The sequence below is a fragment of the Panthera pardus genome, unplaced genomic scaffold (genome assembly GCF_024362965.1).
Source record: "Panthera pardus isolate Hobbes unplaced genomic scaffold, ASM2436296v1 HiC_scaffold_24, whole genome shotgun sequence".
NCBI classification, from domain to species: Eukaryota; Metazoa; Chordata; class Mammalia; order Carnivora; family Felidae; genus Panthera; species Panthera pardus.
In genome coordinates this window covers 106,954,709-106,978,675 of record NW_026526810.1, presented here as the reverse complement: position 1 = coordinate 106,978,675, position 23,967 = coordinate 106,954,709, and the positions used below count along the sequence as shown (strand labels likewise).

The window sequence follows — 23,967 nt, the reverse complement described above, 5'->3', positions numbered from 1 at the left end:
TGCAGGACTCCCTCAGGTACTGGAGGAAATGAAACCATTACGATGATGAAGAAAAGAAAGCCTTTCCCTACAAAAACAAGCAGTAATTGACAGATTTCATTACTCCCCAAAAGCAGCACTGATTAAAAAGCAAAAACAGGTCCAGACATACCGAGGGAAAATACATAATGTCTTCATTCAATTAGTGAAAATTAAGGATTTGGGGGTGACATGAACCTCTCTTTTGTTTTACTAGAAATTATAAAAGTAATGAATACTTATTATTAAAAGTTCAGACAATAGAGAAGCCTAATGGGTGAAAAGTGAAAGCCTACACCCCACACTTCCTCTCCTTAGGAATAATGACCCTTCACAGTGTGCTGTGGCCCCTCCAGACTGTTTCTGTGCACCAATAGATAAACAGATTGTCAGGCGGAGGAGGAGATACAGTTTTTTGGTATTTGTTTTGGTTTTTGCTGTGAAACTTGCTCTATTAATGTATCAGAGACTTCCATCCACGATAATAAGTACAAATGTACTTATTTCATTCGTTTTGATAGCCGTGTAATTTTTCAAGCACGGATATTCCACAATTCTTGAGATCATTACCCTCACTGATGGACAGTACTTAATTTTTAAGCTACTTAATTCCACTTAGGTCATTAGTCTTTTTTAAATGTCCTGTTTGGAAAGGTTTCACATTTCTTGAAGATGAATTAGAAACAAGATGCTACCTTGCCAATTCAAAATTTCACTACGAAAGATTCCCAAGTCTTTACATACAACAATTTATCTTTATAATAAATTATCTTTGGTTAACATAAAATACAAAATATAAAGAAGAGTAAGAAGAAAAGAAGACAGCATTACCAAAAAAAAAAAAAAAAAGAAATGTGCTCCTCCCAAAGTCAACTGAAAATAACAACTACTTATGGCAAACATCAGGAGCAAACTAATGGTGCAAAGTAGAATCCTTGCACTACAATGTGAAATTTCTTAAACTATGATGTCAAAAACTTTTAATTTTACTACTAACATGTTTAATAATAAAATAATAATTTTTAAATTTTAATAAAATTCCATTAAAAACTGCAAGGCCTGATAAATACTTCATTCTTATCTCCAGAGGAGTTCATGGTAATACTCAGTTTGGGCCAAGTTCGCATCTTGACGTGGCCATTCTGCGCTGAGTCAAACAGAGAATTTGGTGCCCCTCTAATTTCTAAGTATCAGAGAGGACTGTAATCACACAGAAAAGATCTGGAAGGACAAGCCAATCGGACGATAGCACTGAAGACGGCAGCGATGACGATGGACAGTAATGGCTGAAATTTCCACAGCACTGTCTCTGTGTGAAACACTATTTCTAGATTCTTCACATAGTTTCACTCATGTAACCGTCACACCAATCCTGGGAGGAGGGAACATAGGTCATCATTGCTGCAAAAGAGGGAAGTGAAGAACAGCAAGGCTCGGTAACTTGCCCAAGGCCACGCAGCTGCTAAGCCGCTAGCACACAGCCCGCTCCAGGGTCAACTCTTCGCTACTAGGGGCACCTGGGTGATTCAGTTAAGTGTCAGACTTCCACTCAAGCCATGATCTCTTGGTTCGTGGGTTTGAGATCTGAGTCGGCCTCTGCATTGTCAGCATGGAGTCTGCTTCAGATCCTGACTCCCTGCCTCCCTCTCTCCCTCCCCACTTCCCCTGCTTGTGTGCTCTTTCTCTCTCTCTCTCTCAAAAATAAACATTAAAAAAAAATTTTAATAAAAATTTATTTTTAAAAATTTATTTAAAAAACAACAACAACAACAACAAAAAACTCTTAGCTACTATACCCACCGCGTCTCACAGCAGAGAGTAACAGTGGGCACCTCTGGGGAGGCAGTGCCCAGGGAGGAAGGCCCGGTGAATGGTGGCTTTTGCTGTTACACTCCAAATACTTCTACAGATTTACAATTTTTTACAGTAAATACTTTAATGTATTTCTTGAAAAAAATCACAAGTCTTATTTACATAAGCCAAAATACTAAACTAAAATTTTATTTTATGCTGAAAAATTATGATAAAAAGAGATTTTAATCAGTCCTTCTCTTAGTTTATCAAATCCTCCAAACTTTAATGTCAGTGTCATCTGAGGCAAGGAGAGAGGCTGCTTCACTCCACATTACTGAAATGAGGACCTGTAATTATACATGAGAAGGTAATTCCGACTCCCTGAGAAAAACGTTAGGATAGAATTTCTGTAAGAACTGTAAGAATTTCTTACAAGAATTACTGTAAGAAATTCTGTAAGTATTTCTTACAAGAATTACTGTAAGAAATTCTGTAAGTATTTCTTACAAGAATTACTGTAAGAAATTCTGTAAGAATTTCTGTAAGAATTCCAAGGGAAAGGGAAATCTCTCCTCCTCCCAGTAAAGGATTAGGTCTACCAAATTTTTTGGCCTAAAGCAGGGTTTGCAAACTCAAATGCTTATTAGGATGAGTTGGGGTTACAAAGGGAGAGGTGGGACTCCTGCAAATTGAACAGAACATGCGCCTCTGAAGAGGCCAACTGCTCCCCAGCAATTGTCACCATGTAGAACCATTTGACCTCCCATAGTCAAACCATCTGATCTTTCAAAAGCAGTCCAAAATACAGACTTTTACATTAAATCTTCTGGATTTACACAAAAAATCCCCAAATATATCATACGGGAAAAAAACAAAAACAAAACCTGCGGTCCTAATTTAGCTGGTGGGGCCATCAGTTTACAACCTGTAGCTTATGGTGGGCACCTCATCGATGTTTCATCTGAAAAAACCAACCGTGACAACTGCAGTCTTCTCAGAAGTTGGAATTCTTCCTCACAAATTTATATGCATCTCAGAAGCCTCTAGGCTTCTAAAAAATGTTAGATGCTTCATTAGCGTTTTCAGTAATCTACAAATCTTGCTAAAGTATTTGCCCCGCAGCTACAGGAATCGAAGCACTCATACAAACCATACCTCTGCCTCATGGCTAGGTACCGGAGGTCCAGGCACCCCTTAACAACGAGGCCATAGTCCTGCAGCAGCTTGCTGGCATCTTCTGAAGATCCTACTCCAACTTTTAAAATACTGCCATCTGCCAAAATATCCAATAATGTTTTTGGTAGTGTTTTTCCGCCACGGATCAACTTTGGCAAGCGAACTAAGACACAGAAGCCACTCGAGGAGGCCATTTGAAGGAGTGACAGGGGACTGGCTTTGCCTTCCGAATTCACCTGCAAGAGGAAAACAGGGCCACAGTTCATACCCTACCACCGCACCAAGTACAACATGAAACTGGCAAGAAAAAGTCTAAGAAGTAATTCCTTAACTTCCCAAGGGAAGTGGCTGGCCAAATTTTGGTTCAAATCAAAGGATGAGCCGATGCCAGCAAGCACAATGGACTTTGTGAAGCAGCAGCCTAAACAAAGGTTACTGAGGGCCCCAAATGTGAGCCTGAAATGTGAGCAGTCCATAAATGGTGACACAGAGGAGTGGTGGCTGAGTCACGTGAAACATACTGGCTTTAAAAGTCTAAGTGAAAGAAGTCTAAGAGGTAGAGCGCCAAATGATAAACACCCTTTTCGTTACCCAGACTCTCCAACACGCACGCTAGCAACTCTACTCATTTACCTTATCGTTACTGCCTCAAGATCCAGTTTTTGAAAAGAGGTAGGAAATACAGTACCAGAAGTAAGCGGTACCTGCCAATATAATAAATCCTGGTAGCCCAAGGTGCTTTCTCAGCATTTTATGATCACAAATGGTGTTCACTAAGAAAAAAAAAATGTATACTGAGCCTGAGCTAGGATGCTTATATCTTAAGAGATGGAAATAACTTTTTATATTAAATGATCTAGTTTTAATCTTTTTGAGGTAACAGATAGTTACTTCAAAGTTGGAGAAAAGAGCTGACAGCTAAGAAGTCATTCCTAGAAAAATTTACATGCAAAATTCACATTAATGAAAAGTCCTCTAAAGCTATCCACTGAACCCAGGTTAAACATCCAATAAATTCCAATCCTTCTCATTTTTTGGGACAGGGAATTTAGGACCTACAGGTGAAGCAGTTTGCCTGAACGAGGAGGGATAATGACAAAGTTAGGACTAGAACCCAAATTCCCAAATCTGGAAGGGCAGTTCTCAACCAAGATTCATTTGCACCCCCCCCCCCCCCCCACATCCCAGGGGCATCTGATGATGTCTGGAGAAATTTTGGGTTGTCACAACTTGGAGAGCCGGTGCACAAGTATCTAACAGGTAGGGGCCAGAATGCTACCAAATATCCTACAAGGTACCAGATAGCCTCTCACGACAACCAGTCATCCACCCAAAATATTCACAGCGGGGAACGCTGCTCTGGGCAATGCAGTTCTCTCACTGCTATGTATCAGAGGGCTAGGCATTGTACCAGGTGCCCCCGTGGATATGAAGTTATGTAACAGATGGAACCTGCCTTAGGGATCAGAGCCTTATTAGTAGGGTACAATCCACACAAATTGCATGGTAAATACCAAAGGAGTGACTCAAAGTGTTACAAGAAATCAGAGGTAGGATATTTCAGAGTTGAGGTTACCAAAACCACAGAAAGGAAATAGTTAAGATCACAGAGCTTCTGTTAAAAACAAAATCCAGAGAGCCCTTGTCTTTGACTTCTACTTCACTAAGTAAAATCATGGCCCAACTCACAAAATCTTGGGATCTCCTTCCTCAGGCAGTGCTTTATCAATGAGGGTTATTTCCATATCCTCAAACAAAGCACGCCAGTTTGACTTCTAAGGTGTCTATTTCTTAGGGCTTAGCCAAGGTCAAAAAAGACCTACAAGAAACTTGACTACTGGTTCCTGTTCTATAACAATTCATCCAGATGTGGCTTTTTATCAGTGAAGAATTCCCTTCCTCCATATACCAACTGTCCAAGAAAAAGCTATACATCTCTTCTTCTAATATTTAGCACTGTTAATGTGACATAATACTCACTGCAAATTCCTAAGGCTGGATCTCTGTACATCTTTTGAGTAGTGTTCCATTGTCTAAAATACTTTAAATAAATAACTAGATAGTAAGTTGTCTTTTTAATACTGTTTCGGGATTGTGCTTAAGATCCAATGGATCACATACAGTTTTTCCACTAGGAATTCAAATGTTTATGATTCAAATAGGTACCCAATTTATGTGGAATGTGTCATTGGAAGAATAATGCTTTTAGCAGAGTCAATTTGGCTTAAAGAATAAGACATCTAATCTAGTCTTTATTTCTCACATTCCCCCCTTTTGCTTCCTAGTATCTTTTTGCCTTGACATCACTGACTACTTATGGAAAACAATGGAATCCTTGGCTTACCAACATTATATTTAATAAAACAACAAAAAAAGACACATTTAAATTTCATTAGCATTATTTAATCCAGTGTTCTTTAGTCAACTCATAAAAATGTCTGTGACATACATAACATATATATACATATGCATTTATACATTATAAACATGTAGTACTATACTAATATGTCACAGATAATATTAAACATACACAAAAGTAAAAACTTTTAATGAATGATGCCATGAAGCATCAAAGTTTGGACAAAATTTTTGTATGGAAACTTTTTCTGTATTCCAGTGATTCACTTAGAGAGCACTCGTTTAAAGAGTCTCTTTCCTGAGGGCCAGTGGATAATCTATTTGGGCTTCAGGATTCTTAAAAGTCCAGAGCTGTACAACTTTCTGGAAAAGCCCACAATTCTTCAAATGACCCCATGGTGGCAGCAGAGAGTAAAGAATGATCTGGGACCATCTTCTGGGCTTGAACAGATTAATAAGCATTCTTAGTCTGTGGAGTTTATGTTTCAGTTAAATTTAGACCATGGCTTTGAGATAAGAATGAGCTTATCCTGTTTAAGTGACACAATAAAGGCTTAATGAGGCTAGAAAGTAACAATAGGAGGATAAAAAAAAAAAAAAAAAAAAGGGTGGGAAGAGAATAGGAGACAAATCAGACATGCTGAGAGAGGCCAGAGCATGTAAGTCCCTAAGTAAACGTAAGTAATTAAGATATCTCGGTTTTACTGAAAGCAATGAAATGGTTTTAAGCAGAGGACTGACATGATCTGATTTTCATTTTTAAAAGTTCACTTTGGTTACCATACAGGGTGCGGGGACCATAGGTGCACAAGAGTCCAAGCTGGGAGGCAACTCAGGAGGGTACCACAAAGGTCTACAGAAGAGACCCTTGAAGCTTAGGCTAGGGAGGAAGCAGAGGAGAGGCAGAGAAGTACATGGATGCAACATCTATTCTGGAGACAGCACTAGGAAGTACTACCAGAAAAGGGTTAATAGTAAGGAAAAGGATGTAGACCTCCAGCAGGCTTGAAGCCTGGGCCTGTAGAACAATGCTCTTTGGAAAATGACCTTCACTTCATTCAATCTTTAGTGCGCCATCGCACTACTTGTATCCATCGAGCGACGACATCTGTAGCTAGAGACTCTAGAAAACATCAGGCAGGAGCCAGGGGCCAGAAAGATATTTAACATGTCCATCCCCACCTTCCCAAGAGAAAGGCATCTTTTGGCTTCTCAAACATGGCAGAAACCTCATTTTGTACATGTGATTTACATATAATTATATATTACCATGAGTAATTCAGGGGGATCTGGAAACCCATACCTCTATCTGGTAGAATGCTATGTTATTTCCACAACCATTTCTATGAATTTCTACATATGTTGCCACTGAAGAAACTGAGCATACCATAATTGCCTGTTTGTGTCTGATTTTCAATCTTATCATTTCTGTTGGTCAGCCCTTAGTGGGGAGAATGTCTCCCTGACTTTCATCTTAAAGGTAGAGAAGACTAAGGATAATACTGGTTTGGGAAGAAAACTCAAAAGTTCTGTTGGGAACATGGTAAGTTTGAGATGACTATTAGCCTTTGAAGGGAAGATGCCAAGTAGACAGGTGGACATAAAAGGCTAGAGTTCTAATTTTAAGAGTCATCAGCATGTCAATGGTATTTAAAGCTATAAGGCAGACGAGATCACTTAAGAAAAGAATGTTGATTAGAGGACATAAATTTGTGGTCCATGGACACATCTGTTGATCCCCAGACATGTTTAATATTACCATTATTTTGGTTTCCACATATTTAAAAACTTGTACCAAATTTTAAAAATTAGTAAAATTCACACTATTAAAAAGTCTATTTTAAAAAAATCTCTTTAGGGGCGCCTGGCTGGTTCGGTGGGTTAAGCGTCTGACTTCAGCTCAGGTCATGATCTCATGGTTCATGGGTTCAAGCCCCACATTGGGCTCTGTGCTGACAGCTCAGAGCCTGGATGGAGCCTGCTTCGGATTCTGTGTCTCCCTCTTTCTCTGCCCCTCCCCTGCTTGCACTCTCTCTCTCAAAAATAAATATACATTTGGCACAAAAACAGACACTCAGATCAATGAAACAGAATAGAGAACCCAGAAATGGACCCACAAGCAGATGGCCAACTCATCTTTGACAAAGCAGGAAAGAATATCCAGTGGAATAAAGACAGTCTCTTCAGCAAGTGGTGCTGGGAAAACTGGACGGCGACCTGCAGAAAAATGAACCTGCACCACTTTCTTACACCATACACAAAAATAAACTCAAAATGGATCAAAGACCTAAACGTAAGACAGGAAGCCATCAAAATCCTCGAGGAGAAAGCAGGCAAAAACCTCTTTGACCTCAGCCGCAGCAACTTCTTACTCAACACGTCTCTGGAGGCAAGGGAAACAAAAGCAAAAATGAACTATTGGGATCTCATCAAAATAAAAAGCTTCTGCACAGCGAGGGAAACAATCAGCAAAACTAAAAGGCAACCGATGGAATGGGAGAAGATATCTGCAAACAACATATCGGATAAAGGGTTAGTATCCAACATCTATAAAGAACTTACCAAACTCAACACCCAAAAAACAAATAATCCAGTAAAGAAATGGGCAAAAGACATGAATAGGCACTTCTCCAAAGACATCCAGATGGCCAGCCAACATATGAAAAAATGCTCAACATCACTCATCATCAGGGAACTACAAATCAAAACCACAATGAGATACCACCTCACACCTGTCAGAATGACTAACATTAACAACTCAGGCAACAACAGATGTTGGCAAGGATGCGGAGAAAGAGAATCTCTTTTGCACTGCTGGTGGGAATGCAAGCTGGTACAGCCACTCTGGAAAACAGTATGGAGGTTCCTCAAAAAATTAAAAATAGAATTACCCTACGACCCAGCAACTGCACTACTAGGTATTTATCCAAAGGATATAGGTGTGCTGTTTCGAAGGGGCACATGCACCCCCATGTTTATAGCGGCACTATCAACAATAGCCAAAACATGGAAAGAGCCCAAATGTCCATCAATGGATGAATGGATAAAGAAGATGTGGTACATATATATAAGGGAGTATTACTCGGCAATCAAAAAGAATGAAATCTTGCCATTTGCAACTACGTAGATGGAACTAGAGGGTATTATGCTAAGCGAAATTAGTCAGAGAAAGATAAATATTATATGACTTCACTCATATGAGGACTTTAAGACACAGAACAGATGAACATAAGAGAAGGGAAGCAAAAATAATATAAAAACAGGGAGGGGGACAAAACATAAGAGACTCTTAAATACGGAGAACAGAGGGTTACTGGAGGGGTTGTGGGAGGGGGGATGAGCTAAATGGGTAAGGGGGAATCAAGGAATCTACCCCTGAAATCACTGTTGCACTATATGCTAACTAACTTGGATGTAAATTTTTAAAAATAATAATAAATAAAAATAAATAAAATAAAATTTAAAAAAAAAAAGAAGGAAAAGAGGAAAGAACGATATTGATAGGAGACAGAAAAGTATGAAGACACAAAAGCCAAGAAGAATGTCTTATGCAAGAACTGTGCAGGTGCTTTTGACAGCTGGAATAACACTGGATTATTAAATAAGTGTCCACTGGATTCGAAAACAAGAAAGCCATCAACTTGATCAGTTTCAGTGGAGTAGTATAGTAGGAAGTCAGATTAAAGTAGTTTGAGGAATAAATGGAGAACAACAAATTATACCCAAGCGAGTAGAGGAAAAAAATGAGAGAAAGAGCAGAAATCAATGAAATAAAACACAAACATACAATAAAGAAGATCAACAAAGTGAGAAGTTGATTCTTTGAAAAGACTAATAAAATTGATAAGCTCACAGAAGGAGTAATCAAGAAAAAAGAGAGAAGCATAAATAAATGATGTCAAGAAGGAAAAAGGAGCCAACTCTACATATCCTTCTTATTGGGGAAAAAAAAACCTGAAGATATTATAAACATGTTTATGCTCATAATTTTAAAATTTGAAAGCAGATTCTGATGAAAAATATAATTTATCAAAACAGACATGAAGACGGGGCACGTGGCTAGCTCAGTTGGAAAGCACGCCACTCTGGATCTCAGGGTTATGAGTTCAAGTCCCGTGTTGGATGTGGAGATTACTTACTTAATAAATAAATAAACATTTTTTTTTTAAAGACACGAAGAAATAGAAAATTTGAAGAGCCCCAAAACTATTAAAAATGATATCCATAATTCAAACACTTCCCTTAAAAAAAAATAACTGCAGATGGCTTTACCAGTAGATCCTAATCAAATATTTAAGGAAAAAAGAATGACAATCTTTTTTTTTTTTTTTTTTTTTTGAGAAAAAGAGAGAGAGCATGCATGCAAGCAGGGGATGGGGAGAAGCAGAGAGAATTTTTATTTATTTATTTTATTTTATTTTATTTAAAATTTTTTTTTAATGTTTATTTATTTTTGAGACAGAGAGAGACAGAGCATGAATGGGGGGAGGGTCAGAGAGAGAGGGAGACACGGAATCGAAAGCAGGCTCCAGGCTCTGGGCTGTCAGCACAGAGCCCGACGCGGGGCTCGAACTCGTGAACCACGAGATCATGACCTGAGCCGAAGTCGGACACTTAACCGACTGAGCCACTCAGGCGCCCCGCAGAGAGAATTTTTAGCAGGTTCCATGCTCATCATGGAACCCAACAAAGGGCTTGGTCTCACCACTGTGAGATCACAACCTGAGCTGAAATCAAGTCAGACGCTTAACTGACTGAGCCACTTAGGTGCCCAAAAAAGAATGAAATCGTATAGAAACTCTTCCAGAGAACACAACATTAACTTGTTGTGTGAGGCCAATATAACTTTTACTCAAAATCAGACAGGGTCATTTCTAGAAAAGAAAATTATAAGCCAATATCACTCTCATGAACATAGTTTTAAAAAAATCCTCTAAAATGCATTAGCAAAATGAATTCAGCAATGTATAAAAAGAATAAAGACATCAGGACCAACCTGGATTTACTCCAGAAATTAAAACACCAATGTATTTCACCACAAAAACAGAATAAAGGAGAAAAACTACATAGTCATCTCAAGAAATACAGAAAAGTACTTGATAAAATTCAACAACTGTTCATAATGAAGAGAAAAAAACAACTCTTAACAAACCAAGAATAGAATTCAATGTATTTAATCTGGTAAAGGGATCTACAGACAAACATCAGCATTGCCGAACATGGCACATATCGTATTCAACGTGAAAATGTTGAAAGCTGTCATTTTTAAAAATTTATTTATTTAGTCTTTTAATTTTTTTTAATGTTTACTTATTTTTGAAAGAGAAAAAGCAAGTGTGGGGGACCGCCAGAGAGAGAGGGGGAAAAAGGATTCAAAGCAGGTTCTGTGCAGACAACAGGGAGCCTGATGCAGGGCTCGAACTCACAAACCATGAGATCATGACCTGAGCCGAAGTCGGATGCTTAACTGACTGAGCCACCTAGGCACCTCTGAAAGCTGTCATTTTGGGATAGGGAATGAGTCAGGGATGCCTACTGTCACCACTTCTACTGGGCACTTACACTGTGATCCTAGTCAGTACAGTAAGGTAAGAAAAGAAACAAAAGGTGTAAGGACTGGAAAGAAAGAAAATGGTCACTTCTCAAATGATATAAGAGTGTACACAAAAATCCAAAAGAATCTACAAGTAATTTGAATTAATGAGTTTAGTAAGGGTCCTTAATAGAAGAGAAATATATAAAAATCAACTGCATTTCCATATACCAGAAACACAAAAAAATTTTAAAGATTTCATTTATAACAGAATTTTTAAAATCACAGAAAACTACCGATTTTTAAGAGAAATTAGAGATCTAAATAAATATTCCTAGGTTATAAAACTCAATATTCTAAGAAGTTAATTCCCCACAGATTGATCTACTGAGGCCAATACAATCTCAATCAAAATATCAAGAATTTTTTTTGTAGAACCTGAAAAGCAGGTTTTAAAATGTATAAGGAAATGCAAAGGACTAAGATGAAGACATTCTGGAAAAAGAACAAGATAGCAAGTATCACTGTCCTAGGTATCGGGAGTCATGATAAAACAACAGTAACTAAGATAGTTTGTGATCACTGGTGCAAGAATAGGAAAACAGACTATTAGAGAGCCCATAAACAGATCTATTCATACAGATAATATGTTCTGAGGTAAAGAGGCATTGCTGAGCAGTGAGGAAAGGTTTATCTTTTCAATTTATGGTACTAGGTAGGACAAGTGGATATCCATATGAGGGAAAAATAAAACTTGACCCTACCTCGCAGCCCCACCCCCACACACAATGAATTTCAGGTGAATCATAAATCTAAATGTGCGAGATTAATGCCATAAAACTCCAAGAAAATAATACAGGAAATATCTTTATGCATAGGAATAGGATAAGACTTCTTAAACTGTACCATACAGATCTTCTGATCATCAAAAGATAATATTAAAAAGAATGTAAAGGCGGGGTGCTTGGCTGGCTCGGTTGGTAGAGCATGCAACTCTTGATCATGGGGTGATGAGTTCGAGCCCCATGCTGGGTGTGGAGATTACTTAAAAATACATTCTTAAGGGGTGCCTAGGTGGCTCAGTTGGTTGAGCTCCCGGCTTCAGCTCAGGTCATGATCTCACGGTTTGTGAGTTCGAGCCCCGCAGTAGGCTTCCTGCAGTCAGCGCAGAGTCCACTTCAGATCCTCTGTCCCCCTCTCTCTCTACCCCTCCCCCGCTCACACTCTCTCTCACAAATAAAAATTTAAAAAAAAAATTTTTTTAAATACAATCTTAAAAAAATAATAATGTGAAGGCAATTTACAGAATGGGAGAAAACATTCGAGGTATACATTTAACTCACAAAGGATTCATACCCAGAATATAAAAAGAACTCCTATAATAGATCAGTAAGAAAAAGACAAATCAAAGAAAAAGGGGCAAGAGACTTGCCACTTAGAGATATCTAAATGATCAATAAAATGTAAAAAGATGCTCAATCAAAAAATAAAATAAATTAAATAAATTAAAACTTTATAGTACAGCAAAGGAAATTATCAACAAAACTAAACGGCAACCTACTGAATGGGAAAAGATATTTGCAAATGACATATCTGATAAAGGGTTAGATTCTAAGATACATCAAGAACTTACAAACTCAGCACCCAAAACACAAATAATCCAATTTAAAAATGGGCAGAAGATACGAATAGACATTTTTTACACACAGCCAACAGATACATGAAAAGATGATCAATGTCACTCATCATTAGGGGAATGCAAACCAAAACTACAATGAGATACCATCTCACACCCATCAGAATGCTAAAATCAACAACACAAGAGACAACAGACACGGTGGCTTGTGGAGAAAGGGGATGTGGAGAAAGGGGAACCCTCTTGCACTGTGGATGGGAATGCAAACCAATGCAGCCACTCTGGAAAACAGTATGGAGGTCCTCAAAAAAGTTAAAAATAGAACTACCCTATAATCCAGCAAGTGCAGTACACAAAGAATACAAAAATACTAATTCAAAGGGATATATGCACCCCAATGTTTATAGCAGCATTATCTACAATAACCAAATTATGGAATCAGCCCAAGTGCCCATCAACTGATGAATGGAAAAAGAAGACGTGGGGGTGCCTGGGTGGCACAGTCAGGTAAGTGTCAGACTCTTGATTTTGGCTCAGGTCATGATCTTACAGTTCGTGGGATGGAGCCCCATGTCAGGCTCTGGGCTAACAGCACAGAGCCTGCTTGCCATTCTCTCTCTCCATCTCTCTCCTGCTCCTCCCTGACTTGTGCATGCATGCACTCTCTCTAAAAATAAAGAGACATTAAAAAATGGCGTAGTAAAAAAGTAAATAATCTGACAGTCCCAAATAAATAAAAATAAAAATATGGCAGTACCAAAAAATAAACAAAAATTAAAAATAAAAATCTGACAGTACCAACTGTTGACAAGATACAGACAAAGACAGGCTTGGTGGGAGGTTAAATCAGTATAACCACTTCTGAAAACAGCCAAACAATGGCTACACTCATACAATACTGACCGGAGGGTATATTAGTTAAAACCTCCTTGGCAAACAGTTTGGTATTATCCATGTAAGTTAAACATACACACAATTCTATGATGTAGGACTCCACTCCTAGATACATATGCCCAATAATATTGTGTCCATAAATTTACTGCAACATTATTTGTAAGAGCTCCAAACCACAAACTCAAATGCCCATCAATATTAGAATGGATGAAGTGAATCATGATATATTTATACAAGGGATTACTATATGGCAAAGAGTCACAGTCACACACACCATAGATAAATCTCACAATGTTGAGCAAAAGAAGTCAGACACAAAAGAATACATACTCTACAGTTTCACATATATTAAATTTAAAAAGCAGGCAAATCTAAATTACAGTGCCTAGGGATGCATGCATAAGTAGTAAAAGTACAAAGAAAAACAAGAACGTAAATACTATAAAATCAGGATAATGATAAACTGTTGGGGGACAATGATTATAAGCGGAGCTTCTGGGGTACTAGCAATCTTCCATTTCCTGACCTAGTTTCTAGTTACACAGCTGTTCTCTTTAGATAAATCATTTAGCTATTTTCGGTTCAGGCACTTTTCTTGATGTGTTTTATTTCACAATAAAAAGGTTAAAAAAAAAAAAGACTTCAGGGGCAAGTAAAACAGATTAGACAAAACTAAATAAAGAAAAGGGGGACTGTAAAAGGGACCTAAAGAAACCGCGCAGAATGAATCCATAGAGACTACAATATGTTAAATATAAAAGAGATTACCAGATATGTAGGATAACATAAAAAGGTGAGAATAGAGCTGATCAAATTACAGCAAGAAAGAAGCAAGAGGAGGGAGAAGATGAGAAAGAAAAGAGGGGGGGTGGAGGTGGAGAGAAGAACAAACAGGGTAAAGACAATCTGCAAAGAGAATTCAAAAATTGATAAAAGAGGGGCGCCTGGGTGGCTCAGGCGGTTGAGTGTCTGACTCTCAATTTCAGAGGTGAATCTCACCGTTCGTGGGTTCGAACCTCGTGTCGGGCTACACACTGATGGCATGGAGCCTGCTTGGGATCCTCTCTCCCTCTCCTTCTGCCCCTCCCCTACTCACACACATATTCTCTGTCTTTCTCAAAAATAAATAAATAAGCTTTAAAAAAAAGAAAGAAAATGCAATGACTTCTTTAAAAAATACTACTAATAAAATAAAAATTGATAGAAGATATCAATCCTCATTTCTACCTATCTCTCAGAATCCCATGTTGGTAATACAGAAAGAACACTTAGCCTCATCATACTGAATCTTCAGGACCACAAACTCAAAGTGTAGATCTTAAAAGGAGCTACAGAAAGTTAGATTACCTACAGAGAATCAACACTTAGACTGATAGTCATTTTAAACAGCAACAACAGAAGCCAGAAGACAATGGAATACTGTCTTGAAAATGATGATAAATTGCCATGCTAGAATTTTGTATCCAGTAAAATACCTTTCTTTCAAGCTTAAGAGCAAACTAAAGACACTTTCAAAACAAGAACAATGACAACTAGTTTAATGAGCTTTGAAGACATAAACTTCTAAGAATGACCTTAAAGAAAATGATCCTAAGGAAAAAATGAGCAAAGAAAAAGGTAAACATTTTGGTAAATCCAAACAAATACTCACTGTATTAGACAAGAACAAAAATGTCAACTATACAAGCACACAAAAGTGAATAAAAGAGAAAGGGAGGGGCACCTGAGTGGCTCAGTCGGTTAAGCATCCGACTTCGGCTCACATCATGATCTCACAGTTGGTGAGTTTGAGTCCCGCATCGGGCTCTGTGCTGATGGCTCAGAGCCTGGAGCCTGCTTCAGATTCTGTGTCTCCCTCTCTCTCTGCCCCTCCCCCACTCATGCTCTGTTTCCCTCTCTGTCAAAAATAAACAAACATTTAAAACAAAAATTTTTTTTAAAAGAGAAAGGGAAATGGAAGAATGGCGACACCAAGGAAGAATCATTTTCTTCATAAAGCTTTTCTGTGGCAGCAAACAGGGAAATGCAATCACACCTGAAGATGTGGCATCCAGCATGAATTCAATACTTATCCAAAGCCAAAATGAAGTGGGTTTTGGGTTATCTGCCACTTTAACTTATCCACATCTCTGCTACAGTAATTAAACATTATTAAATCAACCGCTGTTACTAACCACTCACTTCAGACTACCCTGCGGCTGCAGTTATACTTCATTTAGTTAGAAAATCAAGGCGCTTGGCAAAAGTGAATGTTCCTAATCTACTACAGCTCACTGTTTAGTGATGTTTTCTTCTATTATTGTTGGACTATTTCTAAAATGATAGAATTTCGTACACAGAATCGACCAGAGGTGTCCAATGCTGTCCTGATGACCCATGCTCACTGGCAGAAACAACTATTGTTGCTCATACGATGAAATCCCTTGAGCAGGCGTAAGGTCTTGGGTGACTACTACACCCTTCTGGACGCTGTCAAGTGTTCTCGTTCGTGGTCATCCCTGGCATCTGGCTGACCTCTTACCAAATCTGGGACCCGATTTAGTGGCAGCTATTCTGCTTAGGGCCTCTTCTGATTACACTTCCTGGCCGTAGGCCATATTCTACACATCCAAAAGACATATGTCGGATAAGACATACATCAACAAGGAATGATAACTATGATTTATTTATAGTTATGTAATATCTTCTGTTTCAAGGAGATTAAAGTTCACTCCGTGAATCAGAATGACAGAGGAACAGACGCACCCTGTGATCCTCATCACAACTATGTAACGACTCTCCCCAAAGAAGACCTATTAGAAAAACGAACCAGATGGTTAGGAAAGCCCTGGGCTCAAACGGCGATTACCTTTTTATGCCTCCCATCTCCTATCTGTAAAGTGAAGGTAACAACAGAATCTTCCCACACGGGATTTACTGTGGAAATTAAATGAGATGCTGCAAACAAACAGCAAAGTACCTGGCTGAGAGCAAACAGTATTTCAGATTTTAATGTTATCTCTTTAAATGCTACTTTGTGTAATAATTCCCATTTAAATAGACTTCCTTAACTAGCTTCTCCATGGCATCCTTACGAAAATACTATTTAAAATATTAATAGTAGCTAATATTTAATGAGTACTTACTATATGTGAAAATCATGCTGAACCCTTTATAGGGCTTATCTATTTGACTCCTTTGAAAAGCCCTGGGAGGGAGCTACCATTACAGCCCTACGACAAACAAGTTCATGAGCCTCTGAGAAGGTAAGTAGCTTGTCTGAGTTCACAGAATAAGCGGTCAAAATGGGACTCGGACAGATCTGTCTCACTTCAGAACCCATGATTTTAAGCACTCTCCTCTCCTGACGAGAGAAGCAGCTTCTCCGTCTGCTAAATTCTATTTATGAGCTAGTTGAGAACAAGCTAATTCTCCTTTAGTCTTATCCTCTACTTGACTATTCAAGGTCCCTAGTTAGAAAAGCAGAAAAGATTTACATGGTTTATTTTTGCTTTTTAACTTACCCACTCACAGTCAATTCCAAGTACTGGGAGATCTTCTAACTCACTCCTAAGAAATGGCTCGATGTGGTCCCACTCTGCCTCGTGAGACACAGTCACCACCTTTGCTTCGAGAATCTTCTCCTCCCATGAGGCTCTGGGGGCACCGCAGTGCAGCTGGTCGTCTGCTGGAGGGGGCTGCTCCCTCCTGCCTGGGGCTTGCTGCTGCCTCCGCCGTTGCCAGGGGTCAAGGCTCGCTTTGCTCCTCCGGCACCGGATGCCCTTCCACAGGACAAACCCCCCGACAGCCACACCGACAAGGGTGGTCACTGTCAAAGCCGTTAAGTATTTAGACATCTTCAACTTTTTTGCGGCTTAGGAAAGCATATCAGTAATCCCACAATCTGCAAAACAAATGGCAACAATATATTTATATACAGAATTTGAACCTATATGGAAACATGTTTTCCCCTAAAAAGTGCTCCACTTATAATCCATGTGTCCACAAACTAAACAACAACAACAAAAAAAAAAAAAAAAAGAAAGAAAGAAAGAAAGAAAAAGCTACAAATTTCCACATGGAAAAAGTGATATTTAACTTTTTCACTTTTGTACTTTCTCGGTCTTCATTCTCAGCCAAGAAAACGCCCCTGCATTCTACCAGCTGCCCAGGGCTCCCTCAATCAGGCATTAACAGGGTGTCTGAACATATATATACATGTATGGAATTTGAAAAATTAAAATTAATTATAATCCTCCTACCCTTAGGTAACCAGTTATCAGTGTGATGTTCAATTATTTCACGCAATTAAATAAATAATAAGAACGGCAGATCATTTCAGTCAGGGAAACTCCACATAACAGTCTCTCTTCCATTTCTCCTATAGCACACGGTTTTCTCCATCTACCTTTTGTTTTCCTATTTTTGACAGAGAAATGGACATACAGCGCTGTTTCTGTACTACTTACATAACAACAGTAAATGTGTAACAATAAATGGTAAGTGGCTGTTAGCCTCAGTCACACAGAGCGATCATGAGGCAGACACCGTTCGGCACAAAGTAATTGATCCCATTTGGGAAGCAGGCCCGGTGTAGTCATATAATGCCATTATGCAAGGGAAGTCAGGTATCTAAATTTTATGTGAAATGTCACTATTTTTAAGTGTCAGCAACAAATTCACTGTGCCACCCAAACAAAAACACTCTGGGCTCCGTGCCACCCACCTGTGGATTCTGGCCTACAATCTATATTGCCCAAAGACACAGTGACCTGCTAGACGCTGCCTACACTTTTCTATGGCCGAGAGTTTCCCACTGAAGGTGTACTATTTTTATCATTTTTCAAAGCTTCAATAATTTTTTTAAGTTTATTTATTCATTTTGGCAGGGGAGGGGCAGAGAGAGAGGGACAGGGAGAGAATCCCAAGCAGGTTCTGTGCTGTCAGCACAGAACCCAACATGGGGCTCGAACACACGAACCACAAGATCATGCCAAGATCAAGAGTTGGATGCCTAACTGACTGAACCACCCAGGCACTCCAATAACAATTATTTTTTAAATAATTTAATAGTTACAACAACCCTGGGCTATAATCATGTAGGGCATGGATTAACCGGGGGGGGGGGGGATAAAAAATGAAATCACACAATTATTACACTGCTAATGAAAACAAGAAAATAGCTGTGTAATTTTTAAAATATTTACTTTATTGCAGAAGTACTAAGTGCTAAGTACTCATGTACTTTCTCCAGTACTTTTACTGAAGGCTTAGTGAGATTCAAGAATTTGCACAAATTTCTAGTTAAAATAATCTGAAAAGACGTTTTAAAAAAAAAAACTCTTCCCTTCCCGACTTTAAACAATACAAAATGCTGGAGAAAACATCAAAAATATAAATGTTTAATACAGAGTTAAACTCAAAAGAAAGAGAAATCATCAGCTGCCAGAAATGGAAACAGGGAACCCACAGTGGGTGGGAGATATGTGGGGGTGGGGGGAGGGCACAGACCAGAACTCACAGCAGCCTCAGTGCTGGGCTTTATTGCCAGTCCGTGGCCAGAAGTCTAGGCCACAGGCCCAGGGCACAGCTGGGACCCGGGAAGTGCTGCCTTGTCCATGAACAGGAAACTGAAAGGGTTCAACTACCATGGTCCAGGCAAGCACCCGCCCAAGGCTGAGAGTATGAACAGAACTCCTCATGAGGAGGCAGACTCTCAGGCCTGCACTGTGAGGCAGTAGAGGGCCCAAATTCACATTATCCTCACAAAAGGAAACTCTAAGTTTTAAAGAAACTAGTTTTAAAGAAACTAAAACTAAGGGGCGCCTAGGTGGCTCAGTCGGTTAAGCGTCCAACTTTGGCTGAGGTCATGATCTCACGGTTCGTGAGTTCAAGCCCCATGTCAGGCTCTGTGCTGACAGCTCAGGGCCTGGAGCCTGCTTCGGATTCCGTGTCTCCCTCTCGGCCCCTCTTCCACTCGCCCCGTGTCTCTCTCTCTGTCTCTCAAGAATAAACAAACGTTAAAAAAATTGAAAACCAAAGAAACTAAAGCGAAAATGGTTAGAAATTGTGAATTCGGTTGGAATGTGTGTGTGTGTGTGTGTGTGTGTGTGTGTGTGTGTGTGTGTGTTTCTACCACCCAGGAAACATGCAGTACTTCCAACAACAGCAGTCCCTAGAAGAGTACTCACAAATGAATCAAAACAAAACAAAAATTTTAAAATACCCTACAGCCAATAAAAATATTTCACATAAGAATCAAACAAAAACATCCATATCTGAAATCTGAAAGGAACTTAAATAACACTCAGTGAAATTAAGGAAAATAAAATCTAAAACATGAACAGGAGACAACATAAAGTAGAAATTCTACATACAAAAAAATACTTGCTAAAATTGTTTAAAAGTTCAATACTCAATAGACAGGTTAAATAGTAGATCAGACAGAGAGAGTTAGTGAATTGAAGATAAATCTGAGGAACTCACCCAGAATGTAGCACAGAGAGAAAGATGTAGAAAACATAGCAGAGACATGGGGGACAGATTGAGAATCTCGACATCCATGTAATGAAGAGTTGAGATGGAGGTCATCAGATTTAGTACAGTCCTCTGAGTCCCAAGCTGCATAAATTAAATCTATCCACAGAAAGACTTGTATAAGTATGTTCATAACAGCTTCATTCATAATAGCCAAACCCTAGAAAAAGTCCAGTTGGTACACCCATACAATGGAATACTACTTGGCAATAACAAAAAGAAATGAATTACTGATACATGCATGAATCTCAACATTAGGCTGAGTGAAAGAAGCCAGATACAAAAGAGTTACTGTATGGTTCTATTTATACAAAGTTCCAGAACAACTAAAATTAATCTATGGTAGAAAAAGATCTGAACACTAGCTGCCTCTGGGGGGTAGGGTGAGTTACAGGGAAGAGACAGAGACATTTAAGCTGAACACTGAGTATCAAAAAAAAAAAAAAAGCCAGTCAGGAAAAATTCTAGGGAAGAGCATTTCAGGCAAGAGAGAACTTTCCAGAATTGTGTAACATTCCATGTCTTGATGGGGGCTTGGGTTACCCAGGTGTACATATTTGTCAAATTTTTTTTTTTCCTGTTGGCCTGCCTGATAATTGTTGATTTATTCATTGTCTATCTTTCCCACCAGACTGTAAACCCCATGAAAACAGGGACCTTACCTGGCTTCTTCAATATTACATATATATGCACACCCACACCCATATATATATATACTTACTATACAGTATATACTATATATTTACTATATATAGTATATATATTACACTATATATAATACTACATGTATATGTATATCCAACAATTGCCACAGAGATGATAACAATAAATATTCATCGAATGAATACAACTCAATTCCAGGTATTGTATTTTATGATAAATGTCTCTATTTCAATCATCATATTACAAAAATCTGTTTATTCCAGTGAAAAAAAGTATTTTTCCCCTTACTGAGTGAGCCTTGGTGCCACAGAGAAGCATTATGGTTCAATACTGGGCTAGAAGTGAGAAAAATCAAATCTTGTGTTATAAGCGGAATGTTTGCGCCCCTCTAAAATCCCTATGTTGAAACTCACCCCCCCCCCCGCCCCCCCAGTGTGGCGGTACTAGGAGATGGAGCCTCTGGAAGCTGATGAGAATGCGGTGAGGTCATGAGGCTGAAGCCCCCGTGGATGGTGTTAGTACCCTATGAAAGCTTGCTTCTCTCTGATCTCTGCCAGTGTGAGAAGTGGAGAGTCTGCCTATTGGAGGAGGGCTCTTACCAGGACTGACCAGGCTGGCATCCTGATCCTGGACTTCCAGGCTCCAGAACTGTGAGAAATAAATTTTTGTTTTTTATAATTCACCCGGACTGTGGTATTCTAGTTTTGCAGCCCAAACAGACTAAGATACCTCTCTAAGGGCACGCTCTGGTATCCAAAGCTTTCAGTGCCTCAACATTTCCCCTGACTGAAACAATCTGCTGCTTTTATTTTTTTAAAACTGGACACAGTAATTGAACATCAAATTAATGACAGTAGTTACCGAAGGGTAGTAGGCTTATGAATAACTTTGGTTTTTCAAATTCTATGCAAGTATGTATATTTATTCATAATGAGAAAAATACTTTTTTTAATTCATGATTTTCAGAGATAGGCTGTGTAAATATCCCACTCAACACTTAAGACGTGATTATATTCCTGAAATAAATCACATTTTAATGAATGAAACAAATATGTTAACATATTCAGGGAGCAGCTTCAGGTAGGGGGTAAGGAGATGGGCCCTAGAGTCAAATACCTTGGGTTCGAACACAGCCCCTGCCACTTGCTAGCTATAGAACTTGGGCAATTCCCCCAACTTCCTCTCTAAGTGTCAGCTGAACTTCTCTAAGTCTCAGTTTCCTCATTGGCAAAATGGGAAAGATAGTCTCTACAACACAGGATTGGCTAGGACATTAGGGTTCAATAAATGTCAGTTCTTACGAGATACCACAGAACTCCTATTAAAGGAAATCAACGAATTATAGAGTTAAAATTTAGAAGGCAAATTAAGCTCTTGCACAAGTCAAGAATCCTTTCCGTGCTAGTCTTAACAGATCTTGACCTGGTCTCTACCTGAATACTTCTAGGAACAGAGTTCAATACCTTAAGGGGAGTTTTTGTTGAAAGTCCTTGTATTTTGCAAAAATTCCCTACTTAGAAATTGCTCTCTTTGATGTTCAGTCCAGCCTCTTCAGTGACGACAGTGTTTACTCCCTCCTCAGAGCTTGTGAAATACGTGAAGACAGCTCTTAGGACTCCCCTTAGAACATTCTTCTTAATCTAAGCAGCCTTCCAGTGACCTGGGAAGGTCATCGTTGTGGGCAGATACCTCTGAACACCTCCAAGTTTGTCAATGGATCTCTTAAAATGTGGCACCCAGGTCAGTACTCAGTACTTGAGATAGGGTCCAATTGGTGTGAATGACACTGGTACTATTACTTCCTAGTGTCTGGGCCCTATATTTTATGGATGCTGTACCAAATGATTTGTTTTTGAGTACAAGAAACCCAATGGCGGGTCACATAAAGCTTGTGGTTAATTAAAATTCACGGATACCAAAACGAGTTCCCCACTTCATATATTTATGATTTATATTTTGCACTGAAATCCAAAACTTTACATTTCTTTCAAATTTCATCATTTGTTTCAGCCAAATTTCCAAATGTTTCATCTTCTGAGACCAATCTGCATCCTGATTGTGCATTCCCTCTCGACTTAAACATCATTTTGCATAGATAAGTGAATTTTTGTTTTCAAAGAAAATAACATCTTCTCACGTGTTTATACTCATTTTTTTCATTTTCTTTTGCATTTCACACTATCTCCGTATTTCATGACATTAAAATAAGGTGACATTAAAGTAGAAAAAGCTTTACAAAATATTACTGATTTGCTTCCATTGAGAAGGACCCCCTCAGATATGAAGTTCCCAGGCATATGGTAAGATTCCCGACTTATTCTTTGTCATGTGTGGCCCACGTAAAAGAAAGGCCTCACAGGGAAATTGGAAGGAGCAAGCAGGAGGGAACTCTTGACAGCATTCAAAAAACGTATAAAACCATTTTTACACGGAGAGGTTTTGTGCAGGTTTTTTCCCGGCCAAAGGATTCGTTCAGCAAACGTGTATGTAGCACTTTCAGGAAGCCACACATTGCGCCAGACTCTAGGTAAAAAGAGTTAAAAGGCACCGTCTGCTTCCAGAAATGCAGGATTCAGAAAAGGAGACATTCACGTGGTAAGCAAGTTGCCATGCAGTGAGAGAGCACCAACAACAGAAGCACACACAGCATGGGGATGGCCAAAAGGAAGGAGTGCGGGTATTACCAACAGAAACACTCGCTGGGAGAGAGGGCATCTGCGATTGGTGCTGGTGTTAAAAATGAGCACACACTGCCCAGGTGCACACACAGCAGACAGGCACTCCGGGCAGGGGGCCCAGCGTGTGCAAGGACACGGAAGGCACAGGGCAGCACAGTATAGGTGAAAAGGTTCAAGCAAATTTAACACGTACTGTTAGTGTAAAATACAGAATTGTGAAGGCTCAGTACAAAAAAAGTAAAAGTATGTTATTGACAATTTTCACACCGAGTTTTTAAGGTGGACCTTTTTTATTTTAGTAAAATATACTTAACACAAAATTTACTATTTTAACCATTTTTGAAGCGTATGACTCAGGGGCATTAACTACATTTCACAGGGTTGAGCAGCATCACTACTATTCATTTCTAGAACTTCTTCATCGTCCCAAACACAATCTCTGTACACATTAAACAACAACTTCCCATTCCATCTCTCCCACCCCTAGGAACTTCTATTATAATTTCTATTTATATGACTTCTACATTGCTTTTTCATATGTATGCTGAAATAACAGTTGGACGTACTAGGTTAAATAAAACATGTTATTAAATTAAGTTTGCTTTATTTCTTTTTACATTTTGAATGTGGCTACTAGAAAACTTTATTTATGGGGCTCATATTATATTTGGGCAGTGCTGTGCCAGAGCATAATGTACATA

General features: G+C 38.9%; 1 protein-coding gene across 3 annotated transcripts in view; it reads right to left on the bottom strand.

The window, feature by feature from the left end:
- Positions 1-23,967, bottom strand: part of EXD2 (exonuclease 3'-5' domain containing 2) — an 85,238-nt gene that overhangs the window by 20,049 nt on the left and 41,222 nt on the right. For 2 of the 3 annotated variants that reach the window (XM_019451428.2, XM_019451425.2), the window contains 2 exons: positions 16,913-17,292; positions 2,968-3,224 (listed from right to left, as the gene is read on the bottom strand). In XM_019451428.2, coding sequence (XP_019306973.2) covers positions 2,968-3,224; positions 16,913-17,245 — 590 coding nt within the window. In that variant the 5' untranslated portion in view covers positions 17,246-17,292. Of the gene's footprint in view, positions 1-2,967; positions 3,225-16,912; positions 17,293-19,874; positions 20,025-23,967 lie in introns of all 3 variants that reach the window. The other variant, XM_019451427.2, reaches the window with a different exon arrangement.